The sequence below is a fragment of the Physcomitrium patens genome, chromosome 17 (assembly GCF_059467195.1).
Source record: "Physcomitrium patens ecotype Gransden chromosome 17, ASM5946719v1, whole genome shotgun sequence".
In the NCBI taxonomy this organism is placed as follows: domain Eukaryota; kingdom Viridiplantae; phylum Streptophyta; class Bryopsida; order Funariales; family Funariaceae; genus Physcomitrium; species Physcomitrium patens.
Window position 1 is genome coordinate 15232566 of NC_143426.1, and position 22921 is coordinate 15255486.

General features: G+C 34.7%; 2 protein-coding genes across 4 annotated transcripts; one reads left to right on the forward strand and one right to left on the reverse strand.

The window, feature by feature from the left end:
- Nucleotides 1–2695: 2695 nt before the first annotated feature.
- Nucleotides 2696–7556, forward strand: LOC112294809 (arogenate dehydratase/prephenate dehydratase 6, chloroplastic). 3 transcript variants are annotated; one of them, XM_024545676.3, is made up of 11 exons: nt 2696–3385; nt 3879–3946; nt 4132–4224; nt 4545–4745; nt 5081–5161; nt 5665–5760; nt 6018–6095; nt 6355–6444; nt 6538–6605; nt 6819–6900; nt 7143–7556. In XM_024545676.3, exons 1-11 carry the CDS (start codon nt 3004–3006, stop codon nt 7206–7208), a joined length of 1305 nt encoding a protein of 434 aa, XP_024401444.1. In that variant the 5' UTR covers nt 2696–3003; the 3' UTR covers nt 7209–7556. The 3 variants fall into 3 exon arrangements, 2 of the variants coding, with proteins under 2 accessions (XP_024401444.1, XP_024401445.1); XM_024545677.3 differs by having other exon boundaries at nt 2716–3385; nt 6538–6634; XR_002973463.3 differs by lacking the exon at nt 6538–6605 and having other exon boundaries at nt 2716–3385.
- A 464-nt stretch (nt 7557–8020) lies between these two features.
- Nucleotides 8021–11322, reverse strand: LOC112294808 (cytochrome P450 704B1). Its single transcript, XM_024545675.3, has 8 exons — nt 11138–11322; nt 10393–10706; nt 10060–10275; nt 9613–9906; nt 9404–9506; nt 8933–9180; nt 8581–8781; nt 8021–8445 (listed from the first exon to the last, which is right to left on the reverse strand). The coding sequence occupies exons 2-8, from the start codon at nt 10702–10704 to the stop codon at nt 8269–8271; spliced, it is 1551 nt and encodes a 516-aa protein (XP_024401443.1). The 5' UTR covers nt 10705–10706; nt 11138–11322; the 3' UTR covers nt 8021–8268.
- Between the last annotated feature and the right edge of the window lie 11599 nt (nt 11323–22921).

Sequence of the window (22921 nt, forward strand, 5' to 3'; positions counted from 1 at the left end):
TAGTACAAAAGTATATTTTGTAGAGGAGCCCAGAACAAATCAAGACATAAAAGAAATAAAAAATGAACATCCAAATAAACTTCTATTAATTACAATTATTTTAAAATTTTAAAATTCATAGTAGTAAGAATAAAAAAAATATTAGAAATAAATAATAAATTAAAGATGGTTGGAATAATACAATATTATTATTCATACAAGTAAGATTTAAGTTATTAATAAATTATAGACATTTAAAAATATTGTATATAATTTGAATAAAATCAATTAGCTAATTAGAATTATAAAAGATGATCAAAAATTAGAAGCTAAATGTTTTCAAGACAAGTCAATCTTTGTGTATTACATAAGATGATTTCAAGGCAAAATGGTACAAAATAGACTATTAAGAGGGAATAAAAACTTTCTAATATATATATTATTATATTTAAATTAAAAAATTAAAATAATCAAAATCCATTTTTTATTATTTTATCTCTTTATAATCATATATGTTTTAATAAACATAATAAATTCTTTTGTAAACGTAATTATTTTACAACATCAACACATACATACAACCTAATACTAAGAAAAAACTAAAGAAGACTAATAACTTCCAATTATCTTTAATCACCTTGATTTTTTTACAAAAAAATAAAAATAAACTTTCTTTAGTAAATTTTTTTCTTAAGATAAGATATTATATTTTTTTTAAAGCTTAGTATTTTTTGTCAAATCTTAATTTGTGAAGAAATATATATATATATATATATATATAAAAATAATAAAATAAATAAAAACCTAACTTGTACTAAATTGGTACTTTTCATATACACATGGTTGTGAGAACAAACTACAAGATTAACACTAGATTCTATACCAGAATTGGTATGTTAGAACCATAAGATTAACATTTCAATTCTCCAATCTACCACTCATCACTCAAAAGATCAAAAATCCAATTTTCAAACATGCAACTCCGGTTCACAACTTATTTAGTCAAGCCTTAAGAGAAACACCATTGTTCTCCTTTTCTTTTAGTCACTACAGCACTTGCAATTGGCTGGTTACATGATCATGTGATTTATAGCAACTTGTGCGGTATATGGTTTAGCAATCATTTATTGGCAATAGATTGCTGAGCACCAATGTCTACATGCCTCTAACAATGAAGAAATTCAAATTTTCAATTATAGAAAAAAAAAGATTAAGTTAGTGCGGTGGTTATGATATATATCAAGTTGTCATTTTGGTCAAAGTAATAAACTTATTTTTTTACAAAAAATAGATTAAAAAAAAAAAAAAAAAAAAAAAAAAAACAGTGTTTGAAATTGCTTGTTTTCATTGTTTTTTTTGTTCCTGTCAATACACCAGAAGCTTAAAAAACACAAACAATGAGGATCTCATCCACAAGAAGAGAGAATGTTAGTTTTGATTACAATGGCAAAGAATATCCTTAAGATAGATGATACATAAAAATTACCTCTAAAAACCAAATCTTATTTGTGTTGAATAGAAAATAGGAAGATAGATAGATGTAAATTGTATTATGGTTTTTTTGCTTTTGCCGAAGAGGTATTTTAACTTAAAATGCTTTTCTTATTTATTTTTTATTCTTAATTTATATAAAATTTGATATGTAGAATTTTTCTTTATTTCAATATAAAAATATAATAAAAAAACATATTATAGTTAGTATGTAAAATAAAAATACTAATTAATTAGTTAATTGATTTTAGATTCTAAAAATTATGAAAAATTAAAATTAAAATTAAAAAAATTAATCTTTTTAAAGAAAAAGTTTAATTTTTTTTCCTTTTTATAAAAAGAAACATGATATTTTTGTTATAATAAATTCTTATTGCCAACACAATAATACAATGATATACTTCTTATAAAATGATTAAATTATATGTATTGATTTATTTTTTTGCATTGCACAGAAAAAAATATTCATATAAAAACTATATATATATATATATATATATATGCGTATGTATATTTATATAAAATTACCAATAACATGAAGACACATTACTTTTAGTGTATTCATATTAATCAGTTGTAGCACACAAAGAAGTTTGTTGATTGGTGCTTGTAGTTTAATGTTCAACTTAACACTTCTCACCTTACAATTAATTCAGTACATATATATAGATAAATGTTTATATATATATATATATATATATGGGGGGAGAGAGAGAGTGTTACTAATGCCAATAGAGTTTTTGCTACCACCAGCACAACATATTCTTACTGTCTTTTTAATTATTTTATTATCAAATTTAAATTTATCTTTATATAATGGAAAAAATAAAAACTAAACATATCAGAAATACAACTTTTTTTTTTTTTTTTTTTTTTTTTTTTTTGTAAGAATAAAACAACTAGTAAAATATATTGAATGAATGGTGGATTGTAGTAACAAATCTTGTGGTTACATTAGCAATATCCTCTATCCACCTATTCTTTCTTTATTGAATACATATATATATATATATATATATATAATCAATCAACTTGACTGCGCAAAACCTTTCTTTTTTCACCACTTGGAAATAACAACACCGCCATGAGAGCATTCTCACATGCCAAGGCGGTCATCGCCAGTGGTCAGTAGTGGCGTCTCAATCCCAGTGAAGCCGGGCAGGGGTGCGACCGTGCGCTGTGTGAACGAGAGTGTGGACTTTCGGGGGTCTCAAAAAGAAATTGACGGAGAAAAAAGTCGTGTTTGGTATCGTCACAGCTTTTGTGCCTGCATTATGGTTCAGTCAGATTCTGCGCCATTCGAATGTTAGCGAGATGATGTATTGTCTTTCGAGAGCAGTCGAATAAGTCGAAGAAAACGCACGTAATTCCATGATACGCAGGGTTTTTATTGGGAATGTTCTCCAGGTAGCTTCAAAACCCTAAGCATTGGTTAGCTTCGTCGCGCATACCGTATGCAGTATTACAGAGTTTCGTGAGGATCGAAAGGACAATCAAACGGAGTTGGAGGAATAGGGAGCCGTGGCATCAGCAATGGCCATCGCTCTATGTCCGGCAGGCACAGCGAGAGCTATCCAACCGTACGTAGGTGGCTTTAAGTGTGCGAACCAGTTAGAGGCAGCAGTTTGCATCTCAAGTGCATTGATCCTTGAGAGGAGACAGGGAGCATTGGCCAACAGCTTTAAGAGGCGAGAATGTAGCACACTAGTTGTTCGAGGCCGCGGTTTACTTTATCCTACGATCACTGTCTTGAGGCGGGCCGCTGGTTGCGTGGGTCAGAAAGGTGTGCTCGCTGTCCAGGACGGATCTTCTCCTCATGTTGAGGAGGAAAGAGCCGAGCAAGCCTGGGATAATGCAGGCAGTCCTAACGCTCCAATCGTTCCCACGAGTGATTTAGTTAGCCTACAAATTCCAAGTAAGCACAGCTGAGATATATCTATCGAGCTGAATTAACCACTAGGATAGTCTAATGCGCTGTGTTATTCATTAGTACTGAAAAGGCACTTAATGCAGGTCCTTTGTAATGGGCCATTCTTCCAATTTCAGGCTTTAATCGTCAAACTCATGCTTATCGTCGCTTGTCGAGAGCTGAACGCAAAATAATTTACTTGCACGGAAGTTTATGGAGTTTTTCCTAGTCTTTATTTTTGGTTATTTTGTAGTGTGTGTGTGTGTGTGAGAGAGAGAGAGAGAGAGAGAGAGAGAGAGCGGGAGAGAGAGAGAGCGAGCAAGAAGATCTGTGTGTGTGCAAGACAGCAGCTATTGGCATTGATACTGTATTATGTTATGTTATCTTGTCATGAGTTGGTTGATTTTCAAGCTGGAAGCACGATTATGGAAGAATGAATTTACTTAAGTCATCCTGGTTCGTCATCATCTAACTCAAGTACTGGAGTTGGCCTGAACAGAGCCCTTGTCTATAACCGATTTAGCTTTGCCACCCAGACATGGGTCTGATGTGCGTGTAGCTTATCAGGTATTTCTTGAGGGCCACTCTCTGCAGAGCTTTAATACCTAGATTTTAGTTAGTTTTTTCAGTTTTAACTTTATTTCACAACTTTTCTCTCCGACATCCAGATTTTGTTGTATTTGATGGTTATTTGCATAAGTTGCTCCAGTCACCGGCAATTTGTTTGATCAATACACTGCTTTACTATCCAGGGTGTTCCCGGAGCCTACAGTGAAGCAGCAGCTGCCAAAGCTTACCCTAGGTGTGAAGCTGTTCCTTGTGACCAATTTGAAGCTGCTTTTCAGGTACAGCGTACGCTCTGCGCTTCTGGGAACAGATTGTTAGATTTGAAGTGGGTGCTGTTTTATTGTTGCAGTCGGATATCAAGGATGTCGCAATTTTGCAAATTTCATGCAATGTTGCTGCTAGTGTATATTTCTTCTCTCACAATGTTTGCAGAACTTCTAAGGATAAGCACTTTGACGTGATCTTTTTCTGCATAAAAATTAATAATCTTCTGTTTGTGACCTAAGTGATGAGCAAGTTATTGACAATGTTTGCTGTAAGCACAATGTCTCATTGCTTTCCAGTCCTTGTTCACCAATTTTTAACTTCTAGATTCCAGGCGGTGGAGCTTTGGTTGGTTGACAGAGCAGTTTTACCTATAGAGAATTCTCTAGGGGGAAGTATACACCGCAACTACGATTTATTGCTACGTCATCGACTCCACATAGTTGGTGAAGTTCAACTTGGAGTTCACCATTGCCTCTTAGGACTCCCAGGTGTGAAAAAAGAGGAATTGTTGCGGGTTGTCAGTCATCCGCAGGTACTTGGTGCTTTCTACAAAGATATCATGTCTGTCTTTTGTCTTTGCCATTATAAGTATTTTACATTGATATGATTAATCCAGATGGATTGCTTTTATAATTGTTGCCGACACATACTTTTCTAAATGATAGGTGCCTGCTCAAGGAAGCTGGGTCTACTGGTGATTCCTGAGTTTCACATCATGCTGATGCAGCAGTGACTGCCTGCGTAGCTGGAGGGCCTTTCTCTGGTTGTGGTCATGTTTGACTTGACGTGAGAAAAGATAATGTTTTGTGCTTGCATGAACATTGTAACTTACATCATCTAAATTTTAATTTTATTTGCAAATCGCAGGCTCTTGCTCAATGTGAGCACACACTGGTAAAGTTAGGTGTAGCTCGAGAAGCTGTGGATGATACTGCTGGAGCTGCACAGGTAACCTAGAATGTATACGCGTGGATTTTTCTTACATTGATCATTGCTGAATCATACTAAACAGTATGTACGGGGTTTGTCTCTTTTATCCTTCTTTATTGGTACACTGTTGTTTGATTTCAACATTCTTTACTCGAATTCTGTGAAGAAACTTCTCAATCTGTCCTTGTCATTTATTCCAACAGTTTGCTGGGTTAGACCTGCAGGAAAGAGTATTACACAGATTTTTTAAATTGTTTCAATTTCGATCTTCTTCGTTCCCCTATGTCTATCTATCTATCTATCTATCTATCTATCTATCTATCTATCTATCTATCTATCTATGGATGTTTACATACAGAAAACCTTGATGGCTACATGTTGATTAAGGTTGGTTGTGATTTTCATGCTGTAGTTTTTGTATCCTAATTGTGTATGTAGTTGTGATCTCTGGTATATATCAAGCAGGTTTTATGTACTCAATAAAGTATATCAATCAGCTTATTTGAAACTGCTTTCTGCAGTTTATTGCTGCCCATCAACTCCGGGATACAGGGGCTGTTGCCAGTGCACGAGCTGCAGAAATTTATGGACTTGAGATCCTAATGGATGGTATCCAGGTAAAACTCTGTCCATGTGGACTCTGAGCTTTGAAGCTGATTGGGATGTTGAATTTTAGGGCTATCCTTAATTTTGTTTATTGGCCAGTATGGGATGTAATGACTGATGGGTGTTGTTATGTAATGCTTCCTTCAATGAATAGAACGGGTGGCCCTAGATCAGAGATTAATGTCTTATGCACATTGGCTTTCTCATTATTGAGGGCATATAGCCGTGATGACCTAAATCAAGGAGCTCACGATGATAAAATTTGCAGGATGATCTGGATAATGTCACTAGGTTTTTAATGCTTGCCCGTGAACCTATCATTCCAAGGATTGATAGACCATTCAAGGTGGGTAGTTCTCCCCCTCCTTTCACAAAATCCTATCAAGTGTTTGGTGGTTTATCTGTGAGGATCCCTGCCAATGTATCCGAATGTGATAAAAAGTTACGTTGGTACGTGTCGGAAGTGATTACATTTTTGGGTTTGAGCTGTTTAATTGTTTTGTCCTCACATTCTTGATTTCTTTTTCTTATAAAATGTGTTACCGCACATGATATGGTAGTCTATTTCTTCAATTTCCTTGTCTTGGTGGTTTACTTTGGTTCAGACCAGTATTGTTTTCACACTGGAAGAAGGACCGGGTGTTCTGTTCAAGGCACTAGCTGTCTTTGCGCTGCGGAGTATCAATCTCACCAAGGTATCTTTCAGTTTACTAAGCTATGAAGGCTTGTGCTTTGGGTTCTTTGATCATGTTGAGCTTGTAGCTGAAATTCTTACGCTGAATTGACAGATTGAAAGTCGTCCTCAAAGAAAGCGACCCCTACGCGTGGTTGACGATAGCAATAATGGAACTGCCAAGTATAGTCACAGACTCCCAATAGCTTCGTGTACCGCATATACCCTCTTTAGAACTGTGACAAAGAATCGGTCGATTCATGATTTATTATTCTCATATATACTTTGCATGCACAGTATGTTTTCACGTTCAGCATCACCGGAATATTCACGAACCTTTCGGCGATGACGTAAACCCCTCATTGGATCCTGATAACATTAAGGATTGTTGTGCAGATATTTTGATTATCTTTTTTATGTGGATTTTGAGGCATCAATGGCTGATGTGCGAGCACAAAATGCGCTTGGGCATCTACAGGTACATAGAAAGGCAGATATATTGTAAAGCATTCCATCACAGTGGAGGTTATATTATTCCTCACAAAATGCCATACGTTCACTGTCTCAGAACTACTGTAATTGCAGTACGGTTTGTTTTGATTGTTCGTACCTAGCTTTTCAATGAGGTTCCAAGTTATTACAACGTTTTCTAGTCTTGAATCAGTGATCACTATTTCTGCCGTCTATTGAAGCTAACAGCACCATATTCTGTACATTCAGGAGTTTGCGACCTTTTTGAGAGTACTAGGCAGTTATCCCATGGAAGTTAGTCCAATGCGAGCTTGAGGCGACTACCTCAACCTGTAATCAGAAGTCGACCTCAGTGCTATTTGTAGTATCTATCTATATATATATTTGTGCGCATTGTTCAAACGTCATGTTTTAGGTTATGGATTGTTTTTAATGCAGTTTTTCACTCCTTGAAATGATGGGTATCCATATTACCGTACTTGCAGGGTAACTTAGATGTGTAGTAGAAGGACAATTCAAGATTGTTAATAGACAGGTTTAGTGGCTGGCTTTTATCACTTTAAACAGCTTAGATGGACTTCATGAATTACATCTAAAGCCAGCTTATGAATAACTGTGCCAAATAAATAATTTTTTGTCGGAGTAGGGCACTTTTTCATTTAATGGTTGCAGTCACGAAAATCATGCAACCGTAGGGAAGCTTCACTCTGCCGCTTAGCCAGTGTATCAAGTATGAAATCATCTTTCTCTTTTTCTTTTACCTAGGCATCCACTTGGCACTGGAGGAGTAATGGCCTTCTTTTCATGCCCTTGCAGAAGCGTCGTGGCTGGAAGTCTTCTGATAATAGTAATCTTGGAACGACTGGGGTTCGGTAACTAGTTTACCATGGATACTATTGCAAATCAACATGAGTTATCTAAGTTTTACAAATTTGTGGTGTGTACTCGTTTAGTAAATTTGTTTGTTTCTTCACTTCAAATCACATCTTGTCGGGAAAATTCTTTCTAGAAAAGAGCAGGTGAATAATTCGCATCACGTCTTCTAACAGCAAAGTTATCTACACACTCACCTCCTGCATGCATCAATTTTTTCGACAACAAAAGTATCTACACACCCACCTTATGAATGCTTCATATTTTTCAACAACAAAGTTATCACTTTATTGACAAAGGCAAGCACACGTTGAAATGCTTTTACATTGAAGGTGATTAGTGATCGATTTCCCTTCAGTCCGCACTAACTTCCATATCCTAAAGTAAAAGTTTAGAGTTGCGTACATTGACATCGTGTCAGTAGCTAATCCTCCTGTGGCTAATTTACATCAATGTTACGTTTCCTACGATCATCGTAGAAATGTTCAGAGACACCTTAGCATCAGCGTCTGGTCACAAACATCTTCACTCCATTCTCCATTGCTAGAGTTGCCATGGTGCGATACTTCACCTGGTGGCCTGGCATCAAATCAAATTTGAAGAATCGACACAACAGTGCAGTAACCATCTTCATTTGAAGATATGCTGAGTCTTTCCCTAGGCAGATCCGGGGGCCAGCCTATTGATTTCAAACATCACAAACAGCTGGTGGATTCAGTGGACCTTTACCGTCGAGGGATTAGATTTTGGAAGGAAGAATTCAACCAACGGTTCAGGTTGTGATAAGGGGAAAATCAAGGTAAGATTACTGAACCTGGAACGCACTGAATCTGAATGGCGACAAGGGGATGAACACTCCGTCCTTGATCCAGCGTTCGGGCCGAAAACTCTCGGCATCGTCACCCCAAATCACCTTCGCTCGGCCTTGAGCATATGGAACATAACTAACAAGCCCTCCTTTCTTCAGCACTGTCCCGTCCGGAAGAACATCATCAGCCAATATCCCTTTCGGATCCTGTACACTTGCCGCACAAGTTCATCAGTTTTCCAGCATGTGACGTGGCACAGTTATTTTTTTTCACCTCGGAACTTTTTTGAAACGATTTGTTACAACTTCTTGAGCCAGGATATTATAATGTACAAGTTAATTAGTGGTGAATAGTTACTTGAGGAACCGCTGGGTAGAGTCGGATGGTCTCGGTGATGGCAGCGTGGAGGTATTGCACCTTGGTGAGAACATCGTATGATAGAATGGATGAATATTCTCGCATCTTCTGGTTCAGAGTTTGGCTGGCATTTATGTTGGCATCTTTCTCCAGAGCATGAAGCTCGTCATAAATTTTGTCAGCGACGTGGGGATAAATACTCAACAGGTAAACAAACCAGGACAACGTTGCTGCCGTCGTATCCCTCCCTACAATCATCAAAGCATAATATCAATTCGAAGTTAGAGGTAATGTTACTCGCTGTATCATCAACTTCAAAACTACTCAATTCATGTAAACAGACACACAACTGCTTGAGATTTTTACTGAGATTTAAACTGATTTGTATACATGAGCTGCTAACAGCGAAAAGCTGCAGGCTCGTGATGCTTCTAGATTACTGGACTGTTTGACGCAATGTTAGCCGCTCACCAGCTATGATGAAATTTAGAATAACGTCTCGCAAAGTCTTGTCCGTGAAGTTCTGCTCAGGGTCCTTGCCCAATAAGATGAAACGAGACAAGAGATCTGCTTTCTGCATATTGAACGAGGTTTTTGGCAAATTCAATACCGGTACTAAATTTTACCAGACTTCGCGGTTTGAGATCATTCTAAACACATATTTCTGCAAGATAACAAACCTTGTCATGGCCCTCGGAGGTGGCCAAATCCATCTCGGCACGCCGAATTTTGATCACCTTGTACGTGAAGTCGTCCACCACCTTCACGCTACGTGACAACACCGCCTCATTGCCAATGTTGAACATCTGCTTCAGTGGCCAGAAGGGATCGAAGAACCGGTAAGTCACTGCTTCATTGGCGTTGTCGAAATTCGTCGCAAAGGGCACCGCTGGTAAAGACTCGGACAATGTTCCAATCTCGACGCCGAACCCCACTTTGCAGATGCCCTCCAAAGTAAACCTCATAAAAAGATCCTGCTCAGAACAGTCAATCAATCAATCAGTCATTCAATCACGGCCTTCAAAACTAAACATATCAACACGTTTAAAAGGTTCAGCTCTGATTTCTTACAGCTACGACACAAGTAGGAAAAATCTGTATGCTAGGGGGAACGTGATTTGGCGAACCTGCATGTCGATGGGTTGATGCTTCTGACACACCGATGAGAGAATATCCCCAACTTTGAGCGCATTCTCCCGGAAAACCACAGTGCTGTAGTCGCGGAGAACCCTAGACGTAAACTCGAAGCTCGCCGTCTTCCTCTGCTGGCGCCACGCTTCCCCATCGCTATTGAAGATCCCGTCACCTAGAAGCGTCTCCATGTGTCTGTGGTACAACTCCCCCTGCACATGAGGATCCATAGATTGCGTGTAGACTTTAGGTGCGAGTCTGAGATCAAGTTATCCGTCGTTTTCCTCAGCCTGGCGGATACCCCAAGACGTAATGTTTTTGAATTTTACCTTGGGGAAGTTTGCGAAGTTAGTCTTCAGGATGTACTCGATATTGTTGGGGTCGATAGTGTAAGTGTACGTGATCCCGGGGTACTTGACATGAAATGTTTTGAGCCCTTTGTTGAAATACGACAGAATCCAGTCGTGCATGACGTCGAAGTGCTGAATTGTCTCCAGTGCTCCACCAATGATGGGCCATTCCTTAGGCTCTATCCGGTGCCGCTGCCGCCATCGAAATATCCACAGATATGACAACGTGGCTATGATCACAAACGCGACTACTGATCCAGAACTGAAGGACGCTCTCATGACTTCCTCCATGCCTGTCAAAAAATTGACAATCTGTCTGTGGTCAGGTAGTACGCATCGTTTTCGCAAGCCTAAATCTCGAACCAGATATCATCTAGTAAGTAGATTGAAAAATTCCCTGCATCTACAGGTAAGCAATCTAGTATTCTCCGAGGAGGTTTTAACACTCATTAAAAACACACACGTACACACACACACAAATAATAGAAGCGTGGTCGTCAGGGGATTGCATCAAGGGTTTATGAGGATCGGGATCATTGGTTTTACATCGGTATCATGACTCAGGCGAACTAGACGAATACCATGGGGATTTAAGTTCTTCCCCTTCACTGCAGCTCTGGATGACCCGAACATGCTGAAGACGAGGTTTTTTCAACAATCGACTATTGCATACCACAACATCGTATCCCCTGACGACCACGCTTCTACTATTGTGGGATCATACCTTTCGTGCACGAATGCCACAAGTTTAAATCGCCCACTGCTGATCATGTGGTGCTAGATGATATCCAGAGACTGTAAGTGCCGAAAAGTCACAACAGATATAGGTTCCACGTATCATACGCGACAGAACTGCAAGACAGTGGTGATGTGGGTGTTCTCCGCGATGATTCTCAGACCTATGTGCACACATTGACATCTCGTATCTGTAGCTATATGTATCCATGCACACCCTATGACTTGTATTGCCAGGAGTCTGCCACATGCATGAAATGCACTATCAAGTACTTTTTAGAAGAACGTCGTATTCTCATACTTGTGACCCAAACAGAATACACGATATAATTGCCGAACTCTTTCCTCAACCTCCCAGCTACTGCAGTCACTTTGTTTTAAATTTAATCGATTCCACCTCAGGAATGTCTTCTCAAAGGATTCAATTGTAAAGTTCTCAACGGTTAGAAAGTTGCCGAGGTGGGTGGAAAAGTTGACGCACAGTTTCCAGGTCCCTCCGACAGGGACCGCTCTGACCCATCAAATGAGGAGAGGGGAAAGGAGGGGTGTCTACTAGTCTTTTCTTTGCTTTTGTAATGCTTGCTGCGGTGCTCTTGGGATGAACGAAGCTGGTGAGCATGGTTCGAAGATGCGAATTTCGGCATTGAAAATGCAGGAATTGAGTCGATTCTGGTGGAGCATGAAATTTTCATGCCTCCTCCACCTGCACCTCCCTATCCTGGGGTCCTCTCAGACCCGAAACTTCCCATCCTTGAGCCCCCGGCAAAGTCGATCAAGTGTCGTGAACATCGCGTCAGCGAGGACAAGTAACGTCTCTGTCATTAACCTGTGCAGATAGAACCCCCAACCAGGTGTGGATCCCATGAATTTTTGCATATTCGGGCTCAGTTGCAGTGACCCTGTTTGCATTCAGGACGTTGTGGTGACCCTTGCGTCGTCACCAGTCTCTCCTGTATGCACTGCATTTGAACGATGTGAGTGTGTTTGCTAGTGATGGTGTGTGCCAGGAAGAAAGAAAGAAAGAGTAAGCAGGAGATGTGATGAGTTCAGTTCTTTCAATTTGTTGCATTTGCGAAACTGTGTGGGCAGTTCTAGATGCTGGGTTAGATCCATAGTTGGAAGGTCAAGGACCTGCTTTGCTTTGTTGCTGTTCAGATAGTGCCCAGGAAACAGCTTTCAGATGCTTTGACTCAGACAGAGATCCTAAATTACAATATATATATATATATATATATATGTATGTATTAGAAACTTAAGTTATTAGTGTATGTGCATGTGTGTTTGTTTGTTGTGTTTGTATGTTTATAAACGTGTATGTGTATCTTTAGATTGTTTCTTCTTCATAATGTTGTAAAAATTTATTTTATTTTATTTCATCTTTCTAAATTAATGAAAAAAAAATAAATTAAATGACCAAAATTTTTGAATTTAAATGATATCTCACAAATTTCATAGTTACAAGATTTATGGAGACCATAAATCGACTGACCTAGTGGATAAATCGACAGACCTAGCTGCATACTCGACCTAGTAGATCAGCAAATTCAATGAACAATCTTTAAAATAAAAAATTTATCATAGATAAATTTATTGAAGCACTTATTTTTGTTACATATTTATTTCTCCATTTTTATCTTTACCACAAGATTTTCAAAAATTAAAATTAGAATACTTCTATTGCAGATTCGCTCTATGTGCAGCTCAATACCAAAGCTACACTACAAGACTTACTCCACAACAAAGAAGTCTTTTAGAAGGATACTACTTTGTTATTCCATTCACACACCCTACCATTGATGCTTGTAATATGCAAAACCGGCCAAAACTTCTACCACGCTTTCAGTGTTAAGTGCTCCTTTGCTTTAGCAACTTTATATTCAATTTTACTCTCTTTTCTGTTTCCTTTTCTATGTAAGCCAATACAAGGTTCTAACCACATGGTCCCTATTGTAGCTGGACAAACTCGTTTTCCAACATATTGTCTTCTTTCACAGCCATACTCCTCATTTTGTGATTGCGTCGTTTCTTTGGACAATGTTGAGCAGTGTGCTTTGGTTCTCCACAATATAAACATAATCCTTCTTAATGACGATGAGTCTTTTCTTGCTCAGTAAGAGGTTTGAAACGTACTGCATCATTTTGAATATCCTCTACTTCCGAATGTATGTGTTGAAGAGGTGTTGGTGTTGCCATTGAATTATAGTAACGTTGAGGTCCACTTGTACAGTTCTCAGATCGAAATTCAAAAAGGTGATTGTCGTACTTCACAGCAAAGTCAATTGCTTGACTCAATGTTTGAGGATCAGGTAAGTTGAGCATTAATTTTTTTACCTCATATTGTAATCCATAGAAAAATTGGTTAATAAGTGCAGCACCATTCCACTTGATATCAGTTGCAAGTTGTCAAAATTGTGAAGCGTACAACATTACTGATCGATTGCCTTGTTGTAAAATACAGATCTTATTGGTTGCAATACGAATTGCATCATGTTCTCCATACATGGATCGAAACTCCTCCAAAAAAGCCTCTAGATTATCCAATATTGGATCTCGTCGTTCAAGAAAAGATGAAAACCATAATAGTACTGAACTTGAAAGAAGCATACCAATGAATCTAACTTGCGATCTTGGAGTTGGATAGCTTTGGGATTGAAGTTCAATCACAAGTTACACTTGATTGATAAATCCTCGAAACTCAGATCTAGTACCATCAAACTTCTCGGGTAGGGGAATTCTTGGTTCTCTAACATTGGAAGGGCGTTCCACCATAGGAGAAAGAACATGGTTTGGTGTGGATGTTGAAGCAGCTCCAACCATTTCTATATCTTCACTTCTTGCCAATCTTGTTGATCCTTGTGGTGGTAAATTGAGTTGATGCATCGTAAGCATTAATTCTCTCAATTGCTCTTGCATTTGTGCCATTGCACTCTTCATTTCAACAAGTTTTGCCATGATAATATTTAAAAAAGAAAAGATGTCTAATATCACTAAAGACAAATAGAAGAGAGGACTTGAGAACAAAGAAAATACTAAGGACAATATCAGTTTAGAAGAGGGTAATCCGTAACTTCTAATATGCTTATATCTTATCAAGAAAAAGGGGTAATCCACTCTTAATCAAGATTAGACAAAGCTCATATATTGTAGGTATACTCTTGTCAATCTGTCAAGGACAAGAACTCGATGAAAAAGTAATTCAAACAAGTGAGCCTTCATTCAAAGAAAGGTAATAAAATATAAATAAACATGTATATTGAAAGAAAAACTGGAATGGCTATTGCCAAAAGACAAGAAAACTAGAGACCCTTGAAACTAAACTGGAAGCAAGAAAGGAGTTGACAAGAGTGAAGAAGACTTCACTCTTGTCTCTATATATACTATCTAACTAGGAGCTACGTGGCGATGTTCTATAGGACCTCCAATATGTATTGACTTTGTAGGACACATGCCTTGACTTACAAGGCAAGTTTTTCTACGTGTGGGCCACATAGTTAGTTTGATCTTCAAGCTAACAACATGTGTGGCATATGGCCAACTTGTTGACCACGTTTCTAATCCAAAAAGTCAATTAAAGACACCTATGAAGTCAAAGCAATATCTATGAAGCTTCTAAGAAGCTTCCATATCAAATACTATAGAATTAACTTACTTTTACCTACTTTTACTTATTTCCACCTATTTGTATATGTAATTACTAGCTTACATGAGTATGTCCGTGGCAAGATGCTATCAAGTCTAAGATATAAAGTACTAAGTTTATATATATAATATTTTTCCTTTTAGAGCAATTACATCAAAACATAAGCCCAAGTACCAAGAAAACACCCAAATGTATGATAAAGTATCTTAAAACTTTATATATCCTTATGAGAAATGTTTTCCAAACTTCAATAGCTCATATCTCATGATCGGACTGTCCAAACAACCTTAAATTTTTCATAAAACTCTGACATACATTCAAAAACTACCACAAAAAAATTCAATCACAAATTCATTATGGAACTTGAGATATCACTAAAATCCTAACAGTAGCTTTAAACCCTAGCTTACATACATCTGTGTGCTAATTTCTTCATATCTCACAAAATAAGTACTCAAATACCATGAAATTTTGATCTATAGCTTTTTAACTTAATAATTCACACTTATAAAAATTTTAAGCCAAAAATTAGTCCAAAAATTTAAGATATGGCTCCAACCATGACTATCAACAAAATGACTGACTTACTACCTTTGAATTATATGTATTGTCTTCAATGCCCAATAACTCCTTCATCTAGACTTAGAATTCATCCAATAGTATATGTAAAGTTTAGTTAAGAAAGTTTTTTGTCCAACTCTATTTTTCGATCTTTTATTGCTGACCCTAGCCTCCAAAGCTCGAATTACCTCGAAAGAGAAATCTTAATCCCTAATAAGGCCTCGGGCAGCCTCCCTCAAGCCCATTGGGCATGGCCTTCGACCAGTAGGAATGAAGATCTCCATTCCTTGCTTTCATCCCTCCCAATAAGCCTCCTAATAGTTTAGACTTTCATCTTTAGACTCCAACCTTCTCTTAAGCTTTATACTAAATATCTAAATCCTACATAATATAAATACTATAATCAAAATAAATAAATCTCCAAATAAATTTTCTTATATCAATTCTCTTTAAATTTATTTACTAACCACTCTAATCTACATCAAGACTTATAAACATATTATATGTCTTAATTAATTTTTACATACTATAAGCAATTACAGTATGACAATGGTTCAAGAAAAGACACGTGGAATACTAGATGGATTTTCATTGACTTCAATAGGTATAAATGATATGCAGCTGAATTGATTTGTGTAGAAATAGAAAATGGTCCAAGTCTACAATAGTCCAACTTGTCACAAGGATGAGTGATCTTGATATTACCATGAAGTAATCATACGTTATCACCTATGTAGAATGGTGGCTGTTCTTTTCGATAGACATCCACATTGATCTTTTATTGTTCTTGAGCTTCTTTTAATTGCGCCTTCATTGTTGTATGTAGCTCTAATAAATGATTTGCCAAATCTTCTGCCATATGATTATGAGCTTTTGAAAAGTCAAAAGTATCAAGTCATAGATGATAATCATAATTGGCAAAAAAAGGTGTTTGTTTTGTAGAAGAATATATTTTATTATTATAAGCAAACTCTGCCAATGGCAAAAGAGTTGTCCAATCATCTTGTTGGTAGTTGATGGTACATTTTAAATATTGCTCCAAAACTTGATTAACATACTCTATTTGTCCATTAGTTTGAGGATGGAATATCAAAGATAGTTTTATATCTATTTTTAGAATCTTGAAAAGAATTTGCCAAAATCTTGATACGAACTAAGTTTTCCTATCCAATATAATATCTTTGGATAATCTATGATAGCGATAGATGTTGTCAAGAAAGAGCTTAGCTATTTCTTTATCTGTGATAGATTTTATATATGGTACAAAATGTGCCATCTTGGTAAAACAATCTACTATTACAAATATAGAGTCATTAGAACCTAAGATTGGAAGATCGATGATGAAATCTATAGAAATAGAAGACCATGGTTTTTCTAGAATAGATAATAGTTGAAGAAGTCCGTAAGGTCGATGATGAGGAGTTTTTTATCTTTAACAAATGTTGCATGATTGAACAAAGTCTTTCACATCCTTCCACATTTGTAGCCACCAAAAATCTTTGGATGTAAGTTCCAAAGTCTTATTATATTGAAAATATCATACTGTTGGAAAGTCATGATGTGCTTGAAGAACACGTAATCATGCTTTTCTTTTTGGAACATATAATCGACCTTCAAAATAGAGTAGGTTGTTTTTGAACTCAAACTTAGAAGTATCTTAGGACTTATGAGAAGGATTCTTGATATTGTGAATAAAAGGATCAAAAGACATACTTGATTGGATTTGTTTCATAAGGATCGAATCAATAGTAAATGTTGATTTCATTACTCTAAGATGAAAATGCTCTGGCTTCAAGACAATTATTTTTTGTTGATTAAAAGATGTATCTCTTTCTTTTGGTACAAGATTAGAACATCTAGAAAGGGTATCTGACAAACCTTGTTGTTTTTTGGGTCGATATGTGATCTTGAAATCAAATCTTGATAAGAATATGCTCCAACAGGCTTGACAATGATTTAAAATATGTACTGACTTGAAATACTTGAAATTCTTGTGATTTGTATATATGGTGACTAGATTAGAAGCGCCTTCTAAATGATGATACCATTCTTGAAATGAATCGACAATTATAAGAAGCTCTTTGTCGTGGATTTCATAGTTTATCTTGGCTTCTAAAAAATTTTTGGAATAAAAAGCTATTAAGTGAAGTTTATCATCTGCTCCCATTTGTCATAATACAACATCCAAAGCAAAGTCTGATACATCTATTTTGATAAAAAATGCCTTAAACAAGTTGACGCAATATAAGATTGATGCAAAAATAAAGGCTAACTTCAAAGTTTCAAAAAATACTTTAGCTTCTTTACTCTACTCAAGTTTTTCTTTGCAAGTCAAATGTGTAAGTAGAACTACAACTCAAGAAAAGTCTTTGATGAAGATCCGATAATAATTGGCAAAGTCTAAAAAATATTACACATCTCTTATCATTTTTGAAATCTTTAAATCTATAATTATTTGAACTTTCTTAGAATCCATCATAAGTCCATTATTTAAAATATTATATCCTAAGAAGTCAACTTGAATAATGTGGAATATATACTTTTCTATCTTGGCATAGAGTTTTGCATCTCTTAATTTTTGTAATACTTGACGAACATGAAGTTCATGTTCATCTATGTTCTTAGAATAGATCACGATGTCATATAGATAATAGACAATAAAATCGTCTAAAAATTCCAAAAAAACATCATTCATTAGATGTTGAAAAGTTATTGGTGCATTTGTAAGTCCAAAAGGCATGGCATTGTATTCAAAATACCCGTACCTAGTTTCAAATGCAGTCTTCCATTCATCTCCTTCTTTAACACGTATTAGATTGTATGCTCCTCATAGATCTATTTTTGTATAGAACTTAGCTTGATTCAATTGATTGAGAAGTCCAAATATCAAAGGTAGAGGGTACCTATTCTTGATGGTGATCTTGTTGAGTCCTCGATAATCGACACACATCCGCAATGATTCATCTTTCTTCTTCACAAATAAGATTGGAGCTTTTGTTGAAGATTTGAAATGACATATGAAATTCTTCGCAAGATTTTCTTCAATATATTCCTTGAGTTCAGCCAATTTTTTTTGTGATAAACTATTGATTGGTCTAAATCACGATTGTGATCCTTCTTGAAGGTCAATTGACTAGTCATAGGAATAATGTTTTGGAAGAATATTGGCATTCTTCTTCTCAAATAAATCTTGAAATTCTTGATATTGGTTGAGAATGCCACTTGAAGTTTTTGCATCATTAAAAATAGGTGTGGTATAAATGACACAAGGTGATCCTTCTTTTGCAACATGCAAGAAAGTTCTTGCATCTACAAACAAAGGTTTAATTGCACTTGACTTATGACTTCCTACTAGATTAATTTCACTCTTAATTATGCTTTTAAAAAAGTGAAGGGTACGAGATATCCAATCTATGCAAGGATTATATTTTTTTAATCATGATAAATCTAAAATGACTGAATTAGAGGGAGATCTAATTATATTAAAGATTATGCAACTACTATGACTATTTATTGCTACATCTATAGGAAGTGTTTCATGAATAATATCTCCAAAAGAAAATGGACAACCATCTATGACTTCTATATGAACAAGTTTGATTTTTTGTACTAATGATATTTTATGACTTTTAACAAAGTCTACGTCTAAGAAATAAGTTGAGGCTCCTAAATCTATCAAGGCAAAGGCTTTATAATTATTAGGTCATAAACGTACATCTATTATAAAACAAGGAGAGGATTTTGAGTAGGGGATAGGACCTTCATTAGAAATTGTATAAGATTCTAGCCACATAGTCCCTATTGTAGCTGGACAAATTCATTTTCCAACACATTGTCTTCTTTGACTAATGTGCTCTTCATTTTGTAATTTTGTCGCTTCTTTAGACAATGTTGAATAGTATGTTTAGCTTCTCTATAATATAAGCACAATCCTTCTTGATGGCGACGAGTCTTTTCATATTTAATAAGAGGTTTAAAATGTATCACATCAATTTGTATATCCTCTATTTTTAAATATATGTATTGAAGAGATATTGGTATTGCCATCAAATTATAGTAACATTGAGGCCTATTTGTATGACTTTCAAATCAAAATTTAAAAAGTTGATTTTCGCATTTCAGAGCAAAGTCAATTACTTGACTCAATGTTTGAGAATCATATAAGTTGAACATCAATTTCTTTACTTCATATTGCAATCCATAGAAAAATTGGCTAATAAGTGCAGTATCATCCCTCTTGATATCAATTACAAGTTATCAAAACTATAAAGTATATAACATTATAGATTGATTGCCTTGTCACAAAATACGGATCTTGTTTGTTGCAACATAAGTTGCATTATGTTCTCTATACATAGACTAGAATTCTATCAAAAATGCCTCTAGATTATCTAATATTAGATCTTGTTGTTTAAGAAAAGATGAAAATGATGATAGTGCTGAACCTAAAAGAAGTGTGCAAATGAATCTAAATTATGATCCTAGAATTGGATAGCTTTGAGATTGAAGTTCAATCACAAGTTGTACTTGATTGATAAATCCTCGAAATTTGGATCTTATACCATCAAACTTCTTGAGTAGGGCAACTCTTGGTTCTCTAATACTTGAAGGATGTTCCACCATGGGTGGAAGGACATGATTTGGTGTAGATGTTGAAGCAGCTCTAATCATCTCTATATCCTCACTTCCTGCCATTCTAATTGATCCTTATGGGGATAAGCTAAGTTGATGCATTACAAGCATCAACTCTTTCAATTATTCTTGCATTTATGCCATTGAATTCTTCATTTCAATAAGCTCTGCCATAATAACACTCAAAATAAATATCTAATACCACTTAAGACAGGTAGAAGAAAGGACTTGAAGACAAAGAAAATACTAAGAATAATATCAGTTTTGAAGAAGATAATCTGTAATTTCTAATATGCTTATGTATTATCATGAGAAAGGAGTAATCGACTCTTAATCAAGATAAGACAAAGCTCTCATATTATAAGTGTACTCTTGTCAATTTTTCAAGGATATGAACTAAATGATGATATATAAAAATAATCCATAATAAATCTTAAAAGAATCTTTAAAAAATCATGAAGAAATATTAGAATAATAAAATATATATCTTAAATAAATCTCAATCAAGTCCTAATTTTAACCCTAATTGAAATCCTAATGGACTTCAATCAAATCCTAGACCAAATCTTAAACTCTAAACAAATTTAAAATCCTAAATCAAATCCTAAATAAACCTTAAATCCGAAATTAAAACTTAGATAAATTCTAAATCCTAAATTAAACCTTAGGTAAATTCTAAATTCTAAATCAAATTCTAAAAAAATCCTAAATCCTAAACTAAATTAAATCATAATTTTGACAAATTAAAATCATAATATCTATTGATTAAATCATTGATCTTGCTTGAAAATTTATACATCTCTCACTTCTTAGTTTTAAAATAGTACAATAAATTTGAAGACAATTGTACTTATTAAATAAAAGAAAAACCCTAAAACTTGCTCGAGTATTAGCTAGCCTCTAACTCCAATCTAAATGTTGAACTTTTAGTACCAATATCTCTTTTTCAAACCATTCAATTGTTTTCAAATTTTACATATGTATAAAAAATCAAGTCTATTATTCCTATACATAAATTTCATTCCAATTTAATTAGTAGAGAGCTAAAGTTCTTAAAAATCCTAACTACCTTTCAAAGTCTAATTTTAGAGACCTCAACCTACTTAAAATTTAATAACCTTCAATTTAAGTGTTTGATCAAGTTCAAACTTATAACATAAATTTTTGACAACTATTCTCATAAGTTATCAAAATTTGAACCATAGATCTATTAACAAACTCATGAAATTCTCTAAAACATAATATCCTTTTTATTTCACAACTTCTAAAATCAACCAAAATAACTATGACTTTGCAAAGCTCTTACAAAATCATCACACACTCAAATCACTCAAAATCAATGTTCAAATAAACCTTATCAAGTCAACTCTCAAATTCCTTTCTTTGATTTGCAAAAAACCCCAAAATTGCCATTAGTGCCTGATTTTGTGCCTCAAGGTCTGATTTTGATCCAAGTTGCTAATTGGTCTTCTTCAGGTATCAAATTTTACTCTTTTGAGTTAATTTTTTACTAAAATCAACTCCTAATTTCTTCCTATATATGCTCATATTCTTTATTTTTTTAATCTATCTTGATTTTCCTTATTTATGGTCTTACAAAGTAAGTAGAAGTCTACTTTATAAAAAGGTAGCATTTATACCTTTAGTTTTTTTTTTTTTTTTTTTTTTTACTATTGTCTATTTTCTAAGATAATTTGCTATAATATTTGAAGTAAGATCTTCTATAATGTAATAATTTTTTCACCTTTTTTACTTATTAGTTATGTTACATCATGACAACAATACACCATTGGAATTCATCAACAAGAAGGTATATATGTTGGTTTTGATTCATCAAGCATTATTTATATTGTTCAATCAATTGGCACATTATTATATGTATGTTTTTAAAATTTTTGTTTTGAAGAGAATATATTTCCATGTATTTTAAGAAGAATATTTAATCAATAAAGAAATATAATACTTATGTATTTGGGATACTAAAAATGTTTACAATAAATCTTAATCCTAGAACATCTTTGGCTGAAACTAAAGTTGCCAAGATTTTACATCTAAAATGGATTACAAATGAAATACTTCATAGTTTCAATGATATACCTCACATTAGAAGAGTTTTTATTAATGATGATATATCCATTTAAATATATCTTTACCTTATACAATAAAAAATCTTGATATTAAAAACAATAAAATCAAATTGAGTACAAAATTATTTATTCTATATTATACTATAAAAAATATTTGGGATAGACCATCTATTATAATAAATGAATCATTTACATGCATGATTGTAAAATTTCTTTTTTACTAAGAAAAAGATCCTGAACTTAAAACCATTGAAGAAGCAATGTATTGTCTTCACTTGTTAAAATAAGAAAATGCCATCAAGAAAGAATATATCACTTTGCGTAAGAAGAAAGTCTTTGGTCCAATTGTGGATACTCTTATATATTGCCTTATGAAATATAAGATGGTATTAGTATAAGATATCAAAGGTGAAATAATCTACTATGAAGCTTATCTTGTTGCCTAAGGATTTATCCAATGGTTAGGCATTGATTACAAATCTATATATTTTCCAATCATATATTCAATTATATTTCAATATATTATTGGAATGGCAGTCCATGCTACTCTTAAAATACATATCATGAATGTGATAACTGCATATCTATATGGTTCTCTTAATGTATATATTTATATGAAAGTTTCATTTGGTTTGAAAAAAGAACCTCTAAATGCATATGTTCTAAGATAATATCTTGGTATTAAATTACATAAGACCTTGTATGCTCTAAAAAAATATGAACGCATGTGATATCAATATTGTTGTATTGCATGAAATCTTGCTCAAGAATACATCAAGCTTTTGGCTGTGGAAGGTAGAATGGAAATTGCTACAATAAAATCCTAACTCTAATAGAATATTAAATAAACTCT